Source organism: Vicia villosa, linkage group LG7, assembly GCF_029867415.1.
Source record: "Vicia villosa cultivar HV-30 ecotype Madison, WI linkage group LG7, Vvil1.0, whole genome shotgun sequence".
Classification (NCBI taxonomy): Eukaryota; Viridiplantae; Streptophyta; class Magnoliopsida; order Fabales; family Fabaceae; genus Vicia; species Vicia villosa.
In genome coordinates this window covers 91,879,707-91,902,674 of record NC_081186.1, presented here as the reverse complement: position 1 = coordinate 91,902,674, position 22,968 = coordinate 91,879,707, and the positions used below count along the sequence as shown (strand labels likewise).

The 22,968-nt window shown below is 30.4% G+C and overlaps 1 protein-coding gene across 3 annotated transcripts; it reads right to left on the bottom strand.

Annotated features, from left to right (window-relative positions):
* Nucleotides 1-5,632: 5,632 nt before the first annotated feature.
* LOC131615815 (protein FATTY ACID EXPORT 6-like) lies at nt 5,633-17,635 on the bottom strand. 3 transcript variants are annotated; one of them, XM_058886977.1, is made up of 4 exons: nt 17,477-17,635; nt 15,831-17,373; nt 6,945-7,032; nt 5,633-5,976 (listed from the first exon to the last, which is right to left on the bottom strand). In XM_058886977.1, exons 1-4 carry the CDS (start codon nt 17,478-17,480, stop codon nt 5,914-5,916), a joined length of 1,698 nt encoding a protein of 565 aa, XP_058742960.1. In that variant the 5' UTR covers nt 17,481-17,635; the 3' UTR covers nt 5,633-5,913. The 3 variants fall into 3 exon arrangements, with proteins under 3 accessions (XP_058742960.1, XP_058742961.1, XP_058742962.1); XM_058886978.1 differs by having other exon boundaries at nt 15,831-17,370; nt 17,477-17,624; XM_058886979.1 differs by lacking the exons at nt 15,831-17,373; nt 17,477-17,635 and adding an exon at nt 8,026-8,455.
* Between the last annotated feature and the right edge of the window lie 5,333 nt (nt 17,636-22,968).

The following is a 22,968-nucleotide window of genomic DNA, read 5'->3' as shown; positions in this document are numbered from 1 at the left end:
AAATTAAATATTTTTATTCTTTTATTGATTGATATTTCCTCAACATATGTTTAATTCTTTTAAATATTTATGAGACTTGTTCAAAAAATATATAAAATCTGATGAAGGAAAAATTTTCTTTTATGAAATATTACTTCGACTTGAATTATAAGTTAAAAAAAAATGTTTTTCACGCGTATTAAGAATAATAATTAAGATTGTGTTTGGATTGATGAAATATAACAGAGCAGGGCGAAATCAACTTGATTTATAAGTAAAAAAACACAATTTTCATGCTTATTAAGAATAATAATTAAGGCTATGCTTATTAAGAATAATAATTAAGGCTATGTTTGGATTGATGGAATAGAAAGGAGCGGAGCAGAATGAAACACGATGGAGCGGAGCAGAATGGAGTGAAACATAGATTCTATTATATTCTTTGTGTATTTTTTATAATTTGAAGGAACCGAACAAAACAAATTAGTTCATTCTATTGCATACATTCAATTAGATGAATGTAAATTGAAGGATTTGATGAAATAGGATGGAATGCATTCCATCATTTTAAAATGAGACTTAAAAAATGTCTTGCCAAATAGAGCGAGTACTTGTTTAAATTATTGGCATGTATCAATCGAAAAGTCATACATGTTTCAAATACCAATAAAGAGTATAGAAACAAAAATTTAAAAACTATTTTTTTAGGACAATTTTCTGAATTTTTTTACACATATCATTATATAAACAAAGCTTTTTATCCATTAAATATTTTAAAAATTAATTAAACTCTTTAAAAATTCATTTCCATCAACAAAGCTTTTTATATGACTTAACTTCAAAAAAAGAAAATCTTGTAAATAAAACTTTTAAATTTTGTTTTTTCTTTAATCACAGAATTTTCTTATAGTTTGAGAAAAATAAACGAAACGAATAAGGAACAAACTATGAAAAGAAAAGTTTAATTCTTGGAACGAAATTAAAGTAAGGAACAAAAGAAATCAAAACTTGATTTCAACTAGGATCATCTGATCTACACAATAAAATACATATCATTTAATAAAATAAAAGTAAAACAATATCTATATGTTATAATAATTAAGAAAACTAGTATCGTTATTATTATTTAGAATTATCTATTTAAATTGTCAAACTTAAAATATTAATGACAAATTATTGGTAATATATAATTTATCAAAGATAGAATAGTAATACTAATTATTTACTTAGTGTAGTATAAATACTCTCATTTGGTTCGGGTAAATACACACCAATTTATTTTGAAAGACATAAGTATTACCATTCTAATTTATTCTTCATTTTCTCTTAATTTGATATTATAACTAGATTAGTAACTAATATTATCATATTAGTTCACAAATATTAACAAAGTTAGATTCAAATGTCCAGTTTTTCCCAACATGTTATCAGTATGGTTGTTTCTATCAGAAGTTTTTACTACAATAAGTATATATATTATATATTATATACTTACCTCTTAAATCTTATTACTATTCTTATATTCCCTGGTTATAGAAAACTGACAATCAGTCAATTGCTTTATAAGTAGAGTGACTATTATCGTTATTATTACTTTACTCCTTGTTATAGAAAACTGACAACTTATCAAGTGCTATATAATAAGTGACTATTTTTATTATAAAGTTTGAGTGGAGGTTTAAAACCCATATGCAGTTACTAACATTTACATTTAGTGGAGGTTTAAAACCCCATATGCAGTTACTAACCTTTATATTTAGTGGAGATTTAAAATCCCATATATAGTTACTAACCTTTATATTTAGTGGAGGTTTAAAACCCCATATGTAATTACTAACTTTTATATTTAGTGGAGGTTTAAAATCCCATATGTAGTTACTAACTTTTATATTAAGGGGAGGTTAAAACTCCATATACAAATACTAACTTTTATATATAGTGGAGGTCTAAAACCCCATATGCATATACTAATTTTTATCATATGTGTTCATTTACTTTATATATTATATCTTATAATTATCTTTAACACTTATAACAGACAGCTAAATGATATTTAGCGCACTTAAAATTTTGCTAAATATTTTTTATCACACTTAACCCTTTTCTTTTTCTTTTTCTTTTTCCCCGTCAGTAATACAACGACCATTTTTCAAAATTACCTCTATAAATACTTCAACTTCTTTCATAACTTTCACATCATTCTCAACATATTTATCCATCTTCTTCAAATGGCTAAATTCCTTCTTTTGTTCATCACTCTACTTGTCGTTATTTTGTTCCTTATCGGTATTATCAAGCATGAAGAATTAGGTAAAGATTTCGTAGTACTAATGATATTGATTGTTTTGCCATTACTAGTTTTATCTTGGTTTATTAATAAAGATTTGTGAATGAAAAAAAGGGCACGGTGTTTGTAATCGTTGTTATTAAATAAATTGTTTTTTTTCTTTATGCTTTAAATATTGATTATGTTCATCTGAATTCTAGATATAATCATGTCAAATCTTAAGCATCAATTTAAAATTCTAAGCATACCTAGGAACAGGGAAGAACCCAGAAATTTTAGAATGTGGGGGCAAACTTTATATAATAAATTTAGCATTATAATTATTATAATTATAAATAAAAATACATCATATAATAAATATTTTTAAATTTCTAAATATTTGAATGCCAAATTGTTAAAAACTTCAAGTGTAGCTAAATAAAATACATTTTTATATATTGTAATAGTTTTGAAGACATACATTGACATAGTCCTCATGATAAATGGTTCTATATCCCTCTTTCATGTACTCTATACACAATGACCACATATAAAATAAATATTTAATAACATATTTGCAAGCATACTAGTTAACAAATAAATAATTTGTAGTGGGGGCTATAACACACACTTAGCTTTGGGTCCCTCCCTGCATGGGGACAACTTCATAAGATGAAGCAACAATTTAATAAAGTACCTTATAAGTGAGAGACTTAACAAAATCCTTGAAGGAGAAAATTCTGAAAAATCGATAGACGACCCTGATGAAATGGCGAAGAGAAAGTCAAAAGTGAACAAAATAATGAAGCACCATCTTGATGATGGATTGCAAACAGAATAATCAAATGCTAAATATCCCAAAATTTTATGGGACAAAATTAAAGCAAAATTTGGAAATCAGAAGAAAGTCATGTTACCCTTATTAATGGATCAGTGGAACAAGTTAAGGTTCCAAGATTACTTTGTTCTGCTGATCCATTAATGAGGGTAACAAGACTTTTTTTCTGATATCCAAATCTTACTTTAATTTTGTCCCACAAAATCTTGGGATCTTTAGCATTTGAGTATTCTGTTTGCAATCCATCATCAAGGTAGTGTTTGATTATTCTGTTCACTTTTTAAATTCTCTTTGCCATTTCATCTGGGTCGTCTGTCAATTTTCCATAATTTTCTCCTTCAATAATTTTGTTAAGTCCCTCACATGTAAGGTAATCTCTTAAATTGTTGTTTCAGGTTATGAAGTTGTCCCCAATTATGCTTAGAGTTTTAAATTAATGCTTCAGATTTGACATGATTATATCTAGAGTTCAGATAAACATAATCAATGTTTAACGCATAAACAAAAAAAAAACCAATTTATTTAATAATAATGATTACAAACACCATGACCTTTTTTTATTCACAAATCTTTATTAATAAACCAAGATAAAACTAGTAATGGCAAAACAATCAATATCATTAATACTACAAATTTTTTACCTAATTCTTCATGCTTGATAATACCGATAAATAACAAAATAATGGCAAGTAGATTGATGAACAAAAGAAGGAATTTAACCATTTGAAGAAGATGGATAAATATGTTGAGAATGATGTGAAAGTTATGAAAGAAGTTGAAGTATTTACAGAGGTAATTTTGAAAAATGGTCATTGTATTACGGTCGGGAAAAAAATGAAAAGAAAAAGAAAAGGGTTAAGTGTGATAAAAAAATCTAGCAAAATTTTAAGTGTGTTAAATATCTTTTATATGTTATAAGTGTTAAAGATATTTATAAGATATAACATATAAAGTAAATGAACACATATGATAAAAATTAGTATATGCATATGGGATTTTAGACCTCCACTATATATAAAAGTTAATATTTACATGTGGAGTTTTAAACCTCCACTTAATATAAAAGTTAGTAACTGCATATGAGATTTTAAACCTCCACTAAATATAAAAGTTAGCAATTGCATATGGGGTTTTAAACCTCCACTAAATATAAATGTTAGTAACTACATATGAGATTTTATATCTCCATTAAATATAAAGGTTAGTAACCGCATATAGGTTTTAAACCTCCACACAAAATTTATAATAAAAATAGCCACAGTTATTATAAAGCACTTGACAAGTTACCAATTTTATATCACAACAAGTAAAATAATAATAACGATAATAGCCACTCCAATTATAAATCACTTGACTAGTTGTCAGTTTTTTATAACCGAGCAAAATAAAAATAGTAATAAGATTTAAGAGGTAAGTGTAGAATATATTTTTAGTGTAGTATAAACTTCTGATAGAAACGATCGTGCGGATAAAGTGTTGAAAAAAACCAGATATTTGAATCTAACTTTGTTAATATTTGTGAACTAATATGATAATATTAGTTACTATTAATGAAGAAGAAAGTAGAATTGTAGCACTTATGTCTTTCATAGTAAATATTGGTGTGTATTTTTATGAACAAAAGGAGAATATTTATACTAGTAGAAATATTACTATTACACTAAGTAAATAATTGGTATTACTATTCTATCTTTGACAAATTATACATCACCAATAATTTGTCATTACTATTTTATGTTTGACAATTTAGATAGATATTTCTAAATAATAATAATAATAATAATAATAGTAATGATTTTCTTATTTAATATAACAATGACAAATTATTGATGATGCATAATTTGTCAAAGATAAATAGTAATACCAATTATTTACTTAGTGTAATAGTAATATTTATACTAATATAAATACCCTCATTTGATTCTTATAAATACCCACCAATTTATTCTGAAAGACATAAGTATTATTATTCTACTTTCTTTATTTTTTCTTATTTTGATCTTATGGTTTTTCTCACCGGCATAAACCAAATTATTTTCATCACAATTATTCATTTTATAAGTCTCAAATCATTTTATTCAAAAATTAAAATAATATTTTTATGCAAAATTTTAAAATAAAAGAAAGTATTTCCATAATAAGATATTACATATTGATAAATGAACTATAATACAAATTATTAAAGAGAATAATTGTTATCCATTGTCACTTCAAAATATTTTACACAGTCAGTACTTCAAAATATTAATAAAGTGATACTTTATATGTGATTAAAAAAACATTTACAAAAATAAAACGACTATGATTTAGTGATAATGTAAAATTTTCTTTATACTGTGTATTTCAATTAAATTAATTTTTTAAAACAAATAAATAATTCAAAAGCAACACAACATACCAAGGCATCCTAACTCAACTATGATTTGCGAAATTACAACACTTCAAAATTAAAGAACACTTCTGTCTAAAACATTGAAGATGTGCACAAAACCTAAATGTATACAATAATTTGTCAGATTTCAAATAAAAGGTAGAATCACACAAGGAAATGGAAATTTGCAAATAATCATGTAATGGGTCATAAATCATAATACATTTCATTAGTAATTTTCATCGAATTTGTGAATAATGTAACAACCAGTCTATTTTGCATTCAGGAAGATCCCAATGAAAAAAAAAAAGGAAAGAAAAACCCAATTCTCTACATACAACAACGACAACTATCTGTTCGAAACTTTGAAATCACTAAGTACAACCATCTAAATCATGTAGGTCACTCAACATATATGAATTATAGTAATATGATGAATCACTTTTTTATCAGTCAGCCTTAGCAGGTATATGATTGCCACCAGTTGCTAGTTTGAAGATATAAAACAGAGTCATGACGCCGCTGCAGGAAAAGAAAACACAACAGTATTTAACTCCAGATACAAAAACAATACAATGCATTTCTTAGGAAGTGCAACCAATGCACATCTCGCCAGCAGTAGTTTAGAAATATCAAACAACCAAAAATATATAAATGTCAAAAAAATGCATGTATTAAGTTAATAAAGCTATTAAGACTAGCAAACAAAAAAATGGAGCTTGATTCCTGAAGTCATATTTAGAAAACAATATATAGATCTTCAAACCAACAAGATATTAAAACAAATCGAAAAGAACTTGCGCTAAACAAGGTCACGCTTCATAGATTTTGGACAAAAATGTATAGCTAAGATGTTCAAACTTTGATTAGGGCTATTGTGTCGAGTGCTTAGATAATTCAAGTGATCCAACAACACATTTAGAAATAAGTTCAGACAGTGTATTAGATTTTAAATCTAACTCAACCAGTATTATCAAAAAGCGGCCATGGCGGTGCTATGGCGGATATACATTTTTAGGCTCGCCATATTGATAAATATAGGCCGATATTGCAGGTTTTACCGCCATAATCCACTATAACAGCGCCACAAAGCGGCGGCTCTCCGCCATGGACCGCCATCTACCATAAAAAACACTGAACTCAACCCATAAAACCAGTTTGTTTGGCACAATAACTGCCAAAACTGTACAAATTCTATTTAAGTCATATCCATAGCCAACATTATATTCAATTTTTCTCCTAAGGGATGATGGCAAACTACAGTTTTCCTTTTATTCTGAATAAATGGAATGGTGAATCCTTCATTAATTAGAAAATAAATAGTAAAAAGAACAAAATCACATCAGTGAATGCATTAATTCTTCATAAGAGAAAAGTTCATCAATTTATGATCTACAAGACAACAAATTATCCAATAATAAAATCTTGTATAACTTAAAATTTAATCCCTACAAAAATAAATCAAAGTATAATCAATCCTTTTTAATTACCTTAGTCCTGCAATAATACCAGCTGGCATAATCTTTGATGTTAGCAAGTATCTCTGCCCCATGATCCAAGTTAGTGCGCCTGCACAAACTGTTTTGCAAGACACAAATTAGAACTGAGAAAAATTACTTCGAAAAAATATGAACAATACCTAAAAATGAAGCAAAATAAAGCTTACACAATCATTGGTATGACTAGCGTTTTAAATTATTTTAAAAAAGGTCACGACAAAACAATATCGGAATTCGGAAGGTACTGATACCGATACTGTTATTCACCCTTTTTATGATAAAAAGGTTAATTCACACCACGACAACCATAATCAGGGTCGTAACACCAATATAGACTGAAATCACAGAAGCCTTTACGCGATCAAACTTCATAAAAGTAGAAGTCAAACCTTATTTTAATGCATTGATGAAATTCCAATCCAAATATTCAGACACAATATGTAAGGAACCAATTCAAATAAAAAAAAAAAATCCACAAAGTACCTAAAAATGTTTCCCAAGACACAACTTAGAACTAAGAAAAATTACTTTGGAAAAATATAAACAATACCGGTGGTATAAAGCCAAAAAAAAAAAGTATAAACAATACCTAAAAATGAAGTAAAATCTCAATAACACCAACACCTCTTTAAAAAAGTGCATTCCTGTGAGCGCCTTTAAAAAAGTGCATTCCTGTGGGCGCCGGTGTCCAAAACCGACACTAACACTAGTAATTATTTATTCGTTTTTTTCAAATTATTACGGTGCCAACGTGTCAGTGTTGATACCGTGTTTCCCATACCGTGCTTGAGCAAAACTACGTAACACCAACACCTCTGAAAAAAGTATATCCGTGCCAATTTCATATATACTACACTTCTGTGATTGTGATTATGTTTAATTTATTATTTTTTCAAATTATTATAATCTATCAATCAGTGTTGTCGTGATTCATACAACAATATCATCAAATCATGATATATATATCATTACAACAAGTTCTAAATTCAGAATCAAGAATCAAAACAACATCAATCATCATGAAAAAACTATTAGTAATAACAAAAACGAAATAAAAATAAATAAAACATACGGATCTCAATAGCGAGAGCAAGGAACGAGTTCTTCCGCTTTCCGAAGGCACTGAGACTGAGATAACCGGCGAGGATGAGAACCAAACCGGTGCCGACACCTCCGGCGAGTGAAGCGGTGCTTCCTTTTTGGATGAAACCGAACAATCCTCCACCGACTAATGCCAATCCGTAAGGAATCGTGAAACAGAAATCGTGCATTTTTCTTTCTCTCGCTTTTCTTTCCTTCGCAAATGAACTTTGATTTTACGGGAAATTTGGGAGGAAATTGAAGTGAATCGGGGAAAATAGATAGAGAAGAAAGAAAGTCTCAAATTGAAAAATTCAGAGATTGTGTGCTTAAAGGCGCGTGGAAGCCACAGGTCAACTTCATTAGGTGAAATGATATCTAATTACGAGATTACCCTTTTCTAGAACACCCATGCTTTTTTTATTTGAATTGATCAAAACTCACCCTTATATTTTTTTTTAAATGCATAATTGAAAATGTTCTCAAATATATTCTACTACATTTTTTAAAATTGTTATCGAAAATATTGTTCACGAAGACTTACTGTTTTTCTTAATCTTGTTGTCATACTTGGATGAGGTTCATTAAAAATTCACGTTATCACAAGGGTGATCAAAATTACTTTCATAGGCGAGTTGGTCGTCTTCAACAATTGTATGGTGTAATATGATGGATGTATATAATGTATGTTTAAAGGTTTCTACATGCCAAACACGTATTAAGCCATATGTAATCACAAATCGAGAGATTTGAGCACTCAAAACATCTGTTTGATATCATTCTTTTTTCTGGTTCTTGATGTTGAGAAAATAATTCTCTTTTCTCTAATAAATAATTCAACATCGGAATGGTCTGGACAAATATTATTTTTCAGATGATAACCTATATATTATATGAAGTTCTATTAGTTTTACATTTTATTGTGGGAGTTTGTTATTTCAAAATATGTTAAATATGTTGGATTAATTTATAATGTTAATGTTATTGTTTAAATCGATAATACGAAAATATAGGCCTTCTCATATACTCATAACCAAATATCTATTCACCCTCTTTACGAATCTCGCTAAGCACTCATTTATGGTGCTTTCACTAATTTTAACATAGTCGTCTCCAATGTCATCATGTGTGCATTTTTGTAACGATAAAAAAACCTCATTTGACTAGTTGCATCGATCTTTATTTGAAAATAATCATTGTGATTTTCAAAGGTGGTTTCAAATCAAAGAGACACATGTCTATGCATTTGTAACCTTTGTCGAAATGTAGCATACGTGTATATTGGATTTTCAAAGAAGTAGTAATTGAAAATTGAATATTCATTTTTTCACGACTTTGATCTACCAATGTTCTTTATTTAGGCCTGTTAGTACATCCAAATTGTCATCCCTACTCGAACATTGATATCAACAACTCCTCATAAGTGTTGTTCATAAATTCATCTTCTATCAACTCCTAAAAGACTTTACTGAGGTCGTCTGATTAATTTGGATCCATTAGCGTGCTTTACCATGATCTCATTTCTCATCATACTTTTTCAGTTTGGAAGGGTTCTCCAATGACTTCGTCGATGGTCTCTCTACCTGCTCTTGAGGAGGAACATGGCTACCTAAGTCTCCCGCGGGGCTTTGAGGAGGCGTTTGACGCATTTTTTTCCAGTGGTTAGAGGATTTTGGAGCATCGTCTTCTGAGATGAGACCGACTCAAGAACGATAGTCCAACTTCTTATGGAAGCGACTTCTTGCATGATGTTCTCCTTCGGAGGCGCGTTGTGTAAACTTTCTTCTTGACAAATCAATCTTTCTTCTATCGCATGTGAGTTATGTTGATGAACTATGTTATACATAGTGTTCACCAACTCAATAACGTCTTGTACTCTGAGGTTAGCCTACAACAACTGGAAATTCGACAATGTTTTCGATCATGAGGCTGGTGATGGGATTGAAGGGCTAAGCAAAGGCTCGCCTTGTAGGACATGTGGAGTAGATCCTACTACCTGAGGAGGTTGAAGCATATTTAGATGTAACAGAGTGTTAATAATAGCTTGGCATATGTTGCTTTGAGGATGATAAAGAGACTGATTCCTTGCGGCTTGACTGACAACAACAACAATAACTATTTGGTGTAAAGAGGTGGGTTGAATGGCCTTAGATTTAACCATCTTTAGGATATTTGGATATCATAAACTTGAAAAACCTAAAAATTAGAGATGATATGCTATTAGAACATATTGAGGATAGTGGATATGATGTTTTATCTTAGGAGTTTTGATTTGATAGGTGGAAATAGCTTCAAATATATGAATTGAAGTGAGAATGTCTGATCTTGGAAAACACGAGAATCAAAAGATGAATCCTACATACGACCCTATTATTTTGTTATGGAACCAGAATTGATCGAAGAAAAGTGGTTGCGATGAGCAATAATGGACTTGAACCTCATGTATGGTGAAGGATGAGTTGGCCTGCAAGGTTATCACGCCCATGCTCAAATGAATATGTGAAGAAAGAGAGTGAATGCAATTTGAAATTGAAATTGTATACATGAGACTAGCGCGCTTTCTATTTATATTGAGGAGCAGTTGTAACCACTCGTTATCTTTGAGGTGTGAAATATGAGCATTCATTAGATGTATATTGGCCTAGGATCTCTTATGCTCCTCCAGTATGCCTATGTCGCAGGCGGTTTAGACGAATTTCTGCTTCCTTTGGGTTGGGCCTGCTGGGTCTTCCGGTTGGCCCATAACATAATATATTTATGATATTTTTATTCTAAAATTTAATGGATTATGTTTTGGCTCCGTCAAAGATCCGTTGGGTTTTAACATTTATAAATATGTATGTATATGGTTATTTTCTAAACAACCTTCAGAACTGTAGAATTGAAGACAAAGAGAATGATTAGGAATCCTATTTAAAAACTTAGATAGGTAAAGATATAAATTTCTTTGAGTTCTTCAAAGGTTGGAAACCCTTAGAGTTATATAGAGGATTGAGAAACACTTCTAAATATCTTGGATTTATTTGATTCTGAAAGTCTGGCACTTACAATACAGATGTCAAGGCTGATGTTTCAACATAAAACACAATGTTAGGACAAATGTTATAACATCATCTGCCGACAGAAAACACTTTTATCAAAATAGAAATTATGCAGAATTAAATTGCAGAAGATAAAAGAATACAATCAATTGTTAACCCAATTTGATGCAACATCACCTACTCTCAAGACTACCAAAATAGGAAAGAAAATCACTATGATAGTATCAAAATACAAATGAAGAACTCTTTTTTTTAGGAAAGATTATTAAATTCATATTTATCCTTTTTTTTTCTCTTCTTATTTCCTTATCCCCCTCCTTTCGGCTATACATATTATTTTTCAATTTTTCAAAACACGCAACATTTTATTTTCATTTGTTCTTATAGTTTTGTTTACACATTTTTTCTCGTCCAGTCACCCTAAAGTCGATAAGTGATTCCTCTTGTAATCTTCTTATTTACTTTTTGAAAGTTTTAACTTTTTATTTTTTTCAGTGTTCATGCGATTTATTTTTGTGTTGTAGTTATTTGTTTTGTGTTTTTTTTATGGGTTTTTCAAATATTTTTTACTTTTTATACTCTTTGTTCTTTGTGAAGTCTTGATTTTTGTTTATAATATTTAATCTTAATTATTTTAAAAAAACTAATTATTTCATTGATAACATCGAGAGTTTTAGTGTTATTCATAATTAAAGAGATTTCTTTGTTATTTTAATCTGATTTAATTTTTTTATAGTTAAATTTTCTTAGGGGTTTTAGATATAGCTTCTAATACTCTTTCATTATTATTTGATGTTGATAACTACTTGTAATCTTTTTCTTTTTTATTTTTAATTTCATTGTTGAATCAGATGATTGCTCATCACAAAATTATTTGGAATCAAGAATCGCATAATAATTTTGACATTAAGAAAATTTCTCAAGAATTTGAAGTAGATGATGAGTTGAGTTCAGATTATTTGGATATTATGAGGCCAGTATCACCTAAAACTCATGTTCTGGATCTTAATAGCCATCGATAAATTTGTTCCTATGGTGCCTAAGTCAATTAATCCATTAACTAGGACGCATATTAATCCCACAAACTCTACTGACAAATAAAGTATTCATAAGTATATTACATACCCGATTGTATAAGTCTTTCCAGATAAGTTACGCACTTCCACTTTTGTACTCTCCTTAAGTCAGTTCCAAATATGCTTTTATGTTGAGCCATGTCTTTGCCATAAAATCTATCATATAAGAAAATTTGATGTTCTATCAATTACATTTTTGTCCTTTTTACAAATACTCAACACTAACACTATCCACGTGGATAGCTTCTTCTTTCTTTACTCAAACTAAACTTCCTTCTATCACATTTCTTTCTCAACTTTTCATCTGCTTTTTCATATACCTTTTCCCTAAGTATTATTATACTGATTTTTATCTGCTTTGCTTCCATCCTTTCCCATCATTCTCTTATCTTTTTCTCACCATCTGGATTCATCTCTCTCTTCTCTTTCTTCATCTCTCTTTCTACGATAAACCCTAATTTCCATAATCACAAAATTTGGCCTCATTTTTCTCTCCTCATCCATCCTATCATTCTGCTTCTTCTTCAAACTGTTTCGGCAATTTGATGTGATGGTTTCTACTTTCAGACGAAGCGGTTTTCGATGGTATTTGTTCTTCGTCGTCAACCTCTGTTATTACTCACAAATATTTGATTTTACATGACAAATCTTCTTCTTATGCATACCCATAAATTGTTATTACAGTTTATTTTGATGATTTTGATTTGGTGATTTAGATTTTGATTTAGTTTTTGTTGTTTCAGGTTTAATGGCGTTGGCTCAAGCGAAAAAGGGGGAGATTCGCGGCGGTTTGGTAAGAAAAGCTTCACTTTTTATATTTTAGATCTGGGTCTAATTGTTTTAAACTGTTTTAAACTCTCGCCGCCTTTTGAACCAACATCCACCGTTTGGATTTTGAATAATCAACACCTGCTGAATTAATGGTAGGTTTGATAGTTGTGCTGTTCTAATTTTAGGGTTTTGTTTCTTTAGGTATATTTCGATCATTTAGGAATGTTTTATATGTTTTTCAGGAACAATATAAGAAATTCAATATTTTTAGATCCTTTAGAATGTTTCATATGTTCTTCAGGAACTATATAACAAACTCATTACTATCCTTCAGAGATATTTGTTAAATTTTCAAGAACTATATAAATAATTTGTTTTGCTATACTTCAAGGATGGTTAATAAGTTTTTTAGGAACTATATAAATAATTTTTCTCTACCCTTCAGGATGCTTAATAAGTTCTTCAGAAGCTATATAAATGTTTTTGCTATCCCTCATGAATGCTTCATAAGTTAATAAGATATAATATCATATCAAAATTCAAAACTAATAAGATAAAAAAAATCATAAAAGAAATGATCAATATTACTTCTAATAGTTAAAACTTCAATGTTTTTTTTTTTTTTTACAGTTTGGTAGAGTTTTGTGCTGATACTATGTTATAAAGTGAAGAGAGAAAGATGAGAACAATTCTGTATTATCGGTTCATTTTTCTACAATGAGACTGATCCTATTTATAGGACAACATATAAACGATATAATAAATACAAATTATTATAAATAAAAAATAAAATAATTAGGAGACAATCATTCAATTATTCATAATAATAATAATAATAATAATAATAATAATAATAATAATAGATTAATAGTAATGTTGATGAAGAGGAAGTGATTTTTCATAGGGCAGATTCAAATAAATTCATTGACTATAAGAACCTTCCAACTTAAGGCCAAAATCTATACAGTTGTTCATTGACTATAAGAAAATTGACTTGATATTACAATTTATGGTTTAATCATTTTGCAAGTGTGTCCTTCCGTACAATAGGTTTTATAGGAAGCTTCCTGTTCCTTATTTTGGTTATCTTAATAATATTTTATAGGAAGCTTCATGTTCCTTCCTATTTTTCAATTACTGATGTGCAGGGCCGTCCCAAACAATTTAGAGGTCCTATTTTATTTTAAAATTAGGTCCTTAATAGATGAAAATATATTAAATTAAAAAATTTATATTTTATTTTAATTGAAAATAAAATTAATTATATAGACAAATATTCATATTATTTAATGAAAGAAAATAATTCTTTAAACAATTTCGATAATATTACTAACAAAGGGTTTAGTTAACAAAATAACTAACAATGTAAAATTATAAATTTTCAAGGTCTCACAATTACAAATCAAATTTATTAATGTATAGAAAAATATAAATATTTTAAAATTTGCATTTTAAATTTTTTTCATACATCTATAAAACTCTTAAAATTTTAAGATATTGTATTGGATTCGACTACAGACCATAATACTTACTCATGCCTATATATATATATATATATATATATATATATATATATATATATATATATATATATATATATATATATATATATATATATATATATATATATATATATATATATATATATATATATATATATATATATATATATATATATATATATATATATATATATATATATATATATATATATATATATATATATATATATATATATATATATATAGTTAATAAAGTAAAATGAAAATTTAAATTTGTAAAAAAAAATAAAAAAGTTTGGCTAAAATAAGTTAAAATATTTTAAATCTAATAACTTAATTTATCATCAATGTAATAATAATTCATATAAAAATATAATAATAAATTTATTTAATTTTTCAAATGTTATTAAAAAATAAATTAAGTAATGCAACTTTACAATAATATTATATAATATTTTAGTATAAAAAATGATAACAAATGAATTAATCATATAATAAATCTTTAATATTTAATCATAGTTAAAATGTTATTATTTAAAATAAAATTTGAAAAAATTAAAATTTTAAAGATCTTTAAGTTGTGGATAGGATATAAGATATTTATGTCAATAATCTATATACATATTAATATAATATTAAAGAAAAAAAAGTTAATTAAGTTAATTCCAACGATATTTTTGGTTTCTATGTGGGAGTGTCCCAGCGGATTCCAAGTGGTGGTGTTTTTTTTTTTTTTATTAAGATAGAAAATATAAGAAGAGAAGAATCGAACCCACATACGTCAAGTTCAAAAATATGCGCTTAACCACTCAGCTATTATATATAACATATTTACAGTCAGAGCCACTCTTATATATCAAATATTTTCATATTTACATTAAGCCCAACTCTTAATTTTGAGGCCCTTACAAATTGGAGGCCCGGTGCGGTGACACTCCTTGCACACCCACAGGGCCGGTCTGCTGATGTGAAGAAGCCTTTCTAAACCGAAACAAAATTTAAGTCTTTTTTTTATACCAATACAAACTTAGCTTGAAATTCAAGGGGAAAATACTCATCTCCTAAGATTTAATTTTTAATAACGAAGCAAATTAATATATTAACTTGCAAGAAAAAAAGGGAAAGGGTACAAGAGAAAAAATATCATATGAAATTGGATCAATTCTTCAACACCAACTATGTTAACATGAATTCATATACCGTACCTTAAGAGTAGTTAACATGAATTTGTTACCTTTATTTTAATTCCTACCTAAACTAACACTATTAGAAACCATTGCCATGTAAAACTGCTTTTAACATGATTATCATATTCTTCATGTCCATATTTATATGTTTCGTACGTGCAAACGACTTCTAATGTGATTAGCCTTTTCTACAATCGTTTGAATAAATTCATATTCGTACCTGGTTGTATAAGCTATTCCAGACAAATTGCTCACTTCAAATAAAGCTGACTTCCATTTTTGCACTTTCTCGGAATCAATTCCAAATATATTTTCATGTCGAGCCATGTCTTTTCCAAAACATTTTCTTATATGTCTGATATCAGATGGATCCACTTTGTAAAATATTGGCCAAACCAATTGATTCTTCAATTTCTTGCACTCGAGAATCTTGACAAGTTCATCAAGACACCATGTGGAATTTGCATAGTTTTCAGATAAGACAATAATCGAAAGCCTCGATGCTTCAATGGCATTTAGAAGAGATGGTGAAATTTGGTCTCCAGTTTGCAATCCTCCATCATCCATAAAGGTCTTGAATCCCCCTTGACGTAAAGCTTGATAAAGAGAACCTGTAAAAGCATAGCGCGTATCTTCTCCTCTAAAACTAAGAAAAATTTGCCATTTGGCCATTGAATGTTTGAGACTATCTAGCGATGCTTTCCATTCATCAATTGGTTTACTTCTCAAGGAAGATGCCACATCTTTAATCAATTTAGGCATCCCTTCACACTCAAAAGCAACTTCATGTGCGACATTCAATAAGTCGAACGAGGAGGAGCACTCCTCGTCATGAATGCCCGAATGTTTTTCAAACAAAGTCCAAGCTTCTTCTTTAGATAAGGAATCAAGTTGAATATTTCTTTGAGAGTACATCATATCACAATATTCCCGACCACGTGTAGTCAAAAGGATCTTGCATCGATTACTATTACAAGGAATACCTACATCTTCTGGATCAAATTTTACTTGAACATCATCAAAAATAACTAGAATTGGACGATTCATACTTTCTATTGTGGAGAATATTCTTCTTGCTCTTCCGGCTTCACTGTTTTTATCAAAGCTTATATCCAACGAATCAGCAATTTCCTCTTGCATCGTTCTAATATTTGCATTTTGGGACACTGTGGCAAATAAAACTTCATCAAAAATCTTCAAAAACTTACCTTTCTCGCCCATTGCTTTCACCAATGTTGTTTTACCGGATCCCTGCCTTCCGTATAATCCAATCATCGAACAATTATCGTCTTGCAACGCCGCTAAAAGTTGATCTGAAGCCTTTTCTCTGGATTCAAAACAAACAATATTTCCTGAAGAGAAGTGCTCTAAACTTGGAATCGGAAATGAAAACGGGTCAAACTCGCTTTTCATATTGAGTGTTGTTATTTTTTTCAGCAATTTTATAAGCGGATTCCATTGCTGTGTTCTTCTTGCTTGTAATGTGACATTCTCCACCTCTTGTATGACTATGTCTGTTTCTTTTAGCCACACAAAAACATCATCACTGACCTTATCAGTTTTACGATCAGTTGCTTCAACTTTTAGTCGCACAAGATGTCGATTTGAAACCAACCTATACATTTCTTTTCCAACATCCTTAAAGACTTCACGAATCTTATTCGATACATATTGTTTTTCATTAACTTCCTCGGACACCATCTGTTCCGCCTTAGTACGAACAAGAACGCTACATCGAAGAAGTGCACACCTAATATTTGCTGCTGCAAAATGTTATCAACATGAAACATCTAAGTCAGCAAATAGTTGTCAACATTTTATATTAAGTTAAACAAAATTAAATGAAAAGTAGAAAGTGGAACTCACCCATGTTGCAGTAGATCAGAAAGGATGTCTCTTAGCTTCAAACCAGAAAAAAAAAACAGCAAAGGGTTTCAGAGGTTATTGTGAAGTGAGATATATGAGAACAAAGTTCTTGTTTTGAAAATTATAATAATAATAATGAGATTATTTCTAAGAAGCTTCGTGTTTTGTTCACAATAAGCTTAGTCAAATAAAATTCATTGACTATAATTAAGAACCTTTCAAATAAGGCCAAAATCTATAGTTGCAACTAACGATTGGTTACAAATTGAGATATTTGTTCTAGGCAACCCTATCTTTTAAAGTTAAAGAGTGGAGATTATATAATATCAAATATGAAATCATTTATTTCCTTTTTCCTTTATAAATAAATATTGAAATAAAAAACGCCATGTATGAAGAAAAAAAACGAATGGAACTAAAAAATTATCACAAGAATGGGGAAATAAAGATACCAAAAAAACTGAAATTTACAATGACAGAAATGTTTAAAAAATTAAAATAAGAGATCAGAAATATATTTAAGGAAAAAAAATAAGAATTATCTTAGATTTTCTCATTGTGAGTTTTGAGACAAGCATGTATAAAAAAAGACTTAAATTTTGTTTTGGTTTAGAAAGGCTGGCTGCTTCACACCAATAATTGGAAAAAAGGAAGGAACAGGAAGCTTCTTCTAAAATATTATTAAGATAATAAAAACGTATTGTACGGAAGGACACACTTGCAAAATGATTGACCATAAATTGAAATAAATTATCAGGTCAATTTTCTTCAGTGAACAACAATGGTATAGATTTTGGCCTTAAGGTGGTGGAAGGTTGTTAGAGTCGATGATTTTATTTGAACACTTCCTCTTCATCATTGCTATTATTATTATTTTACTGTAATTCCAAAACACTCACTTGTTTTCATACATCTCACTTCACAATAACTTGTTTGCAGCAGCCTCTACATCCTTTTGTTTTTGTCTACTGCAACATGTGTGAATTCCAATTTTTATCACTCTTTTAACTTTAGAATAAATTATCAATTTAGCCTCTAAACTATCATATTCTCTTCAATATCTATCCTTTTTTTTTTTAATTTCATAATAATATGTGTCATTTATGAATAGGTTCGCAATAATTTTTACAAAGCATTCTAACAAAGCCCAAAAATTTGTTTGTAATAAATTATAAGCAAATTTTACTTTTTAAATTCATTACACAATTAATATATTTAATTTTTATATATTGATTTATATTTGATTTATATATATTGATTTATATATATTGATCAGATACATTAATTATTTAATTAATTTTAAAAGTAAAATTTGCAGGATTGTAACACGTATACCTCTTTTTGTAACAGACCGTTTAGAAATGCAGATTTCACATCTAAATGCATCAGAGACCAATTTCTATTTGCATAAGTAGCAATCACCAATCTGATTGTTTCATGTCTTGCTACAGGATCAAACACTTCAAAGTAGTCAAAATTATATTTATGTAGAAATTCTCTAGCAACTAACCTTACTTTGTGTTCGCCTATTCATCCATCTGACTTCAATTTCACCTTGAAAATCCATCTACGTTGATGACTTTCTTCTCCTTTGGAAGCTCAGTCAACTCTCAATTTCTGTTTCTTTCTATAGCCTCAAGTTCTTCTTTCATGGTCTTCAGCCAGACTTTCTTCTTGAGTGCTTCTTCTGTATTCACAGGTTTAGAGTCTACTAACATGACACACTGAATGACTTTGCCTTCAGAGTCCATTTTGGTATCGTGTAACATGTCGAACTCTGCAAACCTTCTGGGTATTTGTTTAATTCCTCGTGACCTCTAAACATGTTCAGAATCTTCTTCAAGTTCTGGAACAGTATCAGGTACTTGACCACCTTCAGAAGTTAGACCACTTTCAGAAGTTTAACCACCAAATTTTGGATCATCATCAGAATCTGGATCAGAATCAGCTTCATCTTCAGAATCAGAATCATCTTTTGACTCTGGCTCGTCTTCAAAGTCCCCTTCAACTTCAGAATCTCCTTCTAACTCTGATTCATCTTCAGAATCACCTTCAAATTCTGACTTATCTTCGTATTATCCTTCATAATCATATTCGACTTCAACAAGTACATAAGTTAAGTATTTTTATAATGGAAAAGGACATAAATGATTTCATAATTGATACTACATGGTTATATAATCTTCACTCTTTGACTTTAAAAGATAAACTTACATAGAACAAATAGAACAAATAGCCCATATTTGACTAAATCCAAAAATAATTTGTATGCTTGATGCTACAATTAGTGCACCTTGAGCTGCTCTCATTGTGCTAAGAAATCTCTAAAACTCAAACATGTTGCACAAAGCAGTGCTAACAATAACCATACTATAAAGCAAACTATAAACCAAACTACGACCTGAACAAAATTTGTGGTGCGAAGTCTATATCTCTGAGCTCAGACTTCGTTTAGACGATCTGAACGGTTAAAATATTTTCATTCCTAATATTTGTCATCTTCAAATCATTATTAAAAAACAAACTTTAATGAATCAACTTGAGATTTCCTAGAAAATGTAACCCAAAACATGTTGGGAAAATTTTGACCATAAACTTAAAAGAATCATTTAGTTATTTTATGAAGTATAGATTTTGGCCTTAGTTGAAAGGTTCTTATAGTCAATGAATTTTATTTGAATAAGCTTATTGTGAACAAATGGAAGCTTATTATATGAAATAACTAATCACTTCATCCCTCCCTCATCATTATTATTATATTATTACTATGCATATATAATAATAACTTGTTCTCATATATCTCACCTCACAATAACCTCTGTAACCCTTTGCTGTTGACTTTCTTGTTTGAAGCTAAGAGACATCCTTTCTGATCTACTGCAACATGGGTGAGTTCCACGTTCTTCCTGTCATTTAATTTTGTTTAACTTAATATATGTTGTGAATTCAATGCCAATAACAAAGTATAATAGAGAATTAGGGAAGAGAAGAAGAACACAAGAATTGGTTATAACTGCTATTCTTTTACTTTCTCTTAAAACAAGATTACAAGTTTACAAGAATAACAAATCACCTCTCTCACCCTAAATTAGGATTTGCAGCTTAGCAATGATGAGAGACTAGTATGCTATTTATAATAAAACCTAACATACTAACTAATGGGCTTTTTCCACAAGGCCCATTACACAAGCCAACTTAATAAACAAGCTGACTTAACAAATTAGGGTTTAAACACTAAAACCTAATTTAACATGCTAACAACCCTATCATCTTCGATACAAGCATGTGAACAACCTTCGACTTCATGCTTAATCCTGTCGAACCAAGAAGCTACCCTTCGACCATACTAGAGTTCGATCCAATATCTCACAAATCTCCACCTTGGATCTAACTCTACAACATCAAGGGGACAAACTAGCTTTCTTCATGCAGCTTTATCAACTGCATACAGTGGAAAAACTTGCAACTCGCCAATGTCTTGGTGATCATATCAGCAGCATTGTCTTCAGTCGAAACCTTCAGCACTTGGACTTCTCCACGCTCGATTACTCCTCTGACGAAATGCAGCCTCACATCAATGTGCTTAGTTCGCTCATGATAGGCTGAATTCTTCGACAGGTGTATTGCACTTTGACTATCACATTTAACAGTGATACCTCGACCTTGAAGTTTCAGCTCCTTCGCAAAACCTTCAAGCCACAATGCTTCTTTCACAGCTTCAGTTAGGGCAATATACTCCGCTTCAGTGGTTGATAGAGCAACAATCTTCTGAAGTGTTGCTTTCCAACTAATTGCAGTGCCAAACATAGTGAAAACATATCCAGAAATAGATTTTCTGGAATCCATACAACCCGCATAATCAGAGTCGACATATCCTTCTATTACTGCTTTACTATCTTCACCCAAGGCTCCACCATAAATTAGGACTCTATTCAGAGACCCATTTATGTACCTTAAAATCCACTTCAATGCTTGCCAGTGAGCCTTTCCAGGGTTCGCCATGTACTTGCTTACAAGAATTACTGCATATGCTATGTCGGGCCTAGTACAGACCATAGCATACATCAAAAAACCAATTATATTAGCATATGGGATGCTATTCATATAGGCTCTTTCGACATCAGTACTGGGACACTGATCAATACTCAGCTTGAATTGAGGGTTTGTTGGTGTCACAACTGGCTTCGAATTCGACATACCAAACTTTTCGAGAATCTTCCGTAGATATGCCTCTTGAGATAAGCATAACTTCGACTTCTTTCTATCTCTTCGAATGTCAATTCCAAGAATCCTGGAAGCAGCTCCCAGATCCTTCATATCGAACTCCTTATTGAGTTCAGCCTTCACCCTCGTCACATCTTCAACATTGTTGCTTTCTATGAGAATATCATCCACATAAAGCAACAAAATAATAAATGAATTACCAGGTCGAAATCTGAAGTAAACGCAGTGGTCGAACTGACTTCTAATGAAACTTATGCGTGCCATGAACTTGTCGAATCTCCTATTCCACTGTCGAGGAGATTGTTTCAGCCCATACAAAGATCTCTTTAACTTGCACACATAATCTTCCTTCCCCTTTTCGACATACCCTTCAGGTTGCCTCATCAGGATCGTTTCATCTAGATCACCATACAAGAACGCAGTCCTCACATCCATCTGTTCCAGTTCAAGATCGAACTGTGCCACCATGGCAAGCAACATTCGAATGGACCTATGCTTCACAACAGGAGAAAACACATCATTGAAGTCGACACCTTCTTTCTGAGTGAAACCCCTTGCAACTAACCTTGCCTTGTATCTTTTCGACGTCACTCCTTCAATTCCTTCCTTAACTTTGAAAATCCATTTACAGTTGACTAACCTTGCCCCAGCAGGTTTCTTGATCAGTTCCCAAGTATGATTATAATGAAGAGATTTCATCTCATCATCCATGGCTTTCAGCCATTCAGTCTTATTTTGACTCCTCATAACTTCCTTGTAGTCTCTAGTTCTTCGTCTAAAACCTCACTTGCAGAGATTAAGGCATAAGCTATAAGATCTGCATACCCAAGTCTCTGAGGTGCCTTGATGACTCTTCTCGACCTATCTCTCGACAATAGGTAGTCATCGTCAGTTTCCTCAACTTCCTCAGCATCTTCTGCTTCTTCTTTGACTTCACCAGGGATATGCAATTCAGCATCAACATGCTCCACCTCAACAGGAATCTCTACCTGTTCCAGCTCTTCGTCAGATGTTTCTGTACTTCGATCAACATCATTAGTTTTCTTAAAAGCCATTTCAGCTTCATTGAAAACTACATCTCGACTGGTGATACACCTCCTGTGACCTGGCTCTAGGCACCATAGCCTATAAGCTTTGACTCCTTCTGGGTATCCCATGAACATGCATTTCAGAGCTCTAGGTTTGACCTTGTCTTGCCTAATGTGAGCATAGGCTACGCAGCCAAATACTCTCAGTTTGTCGAGATCTGGTGGATGTCCCGACCAAAC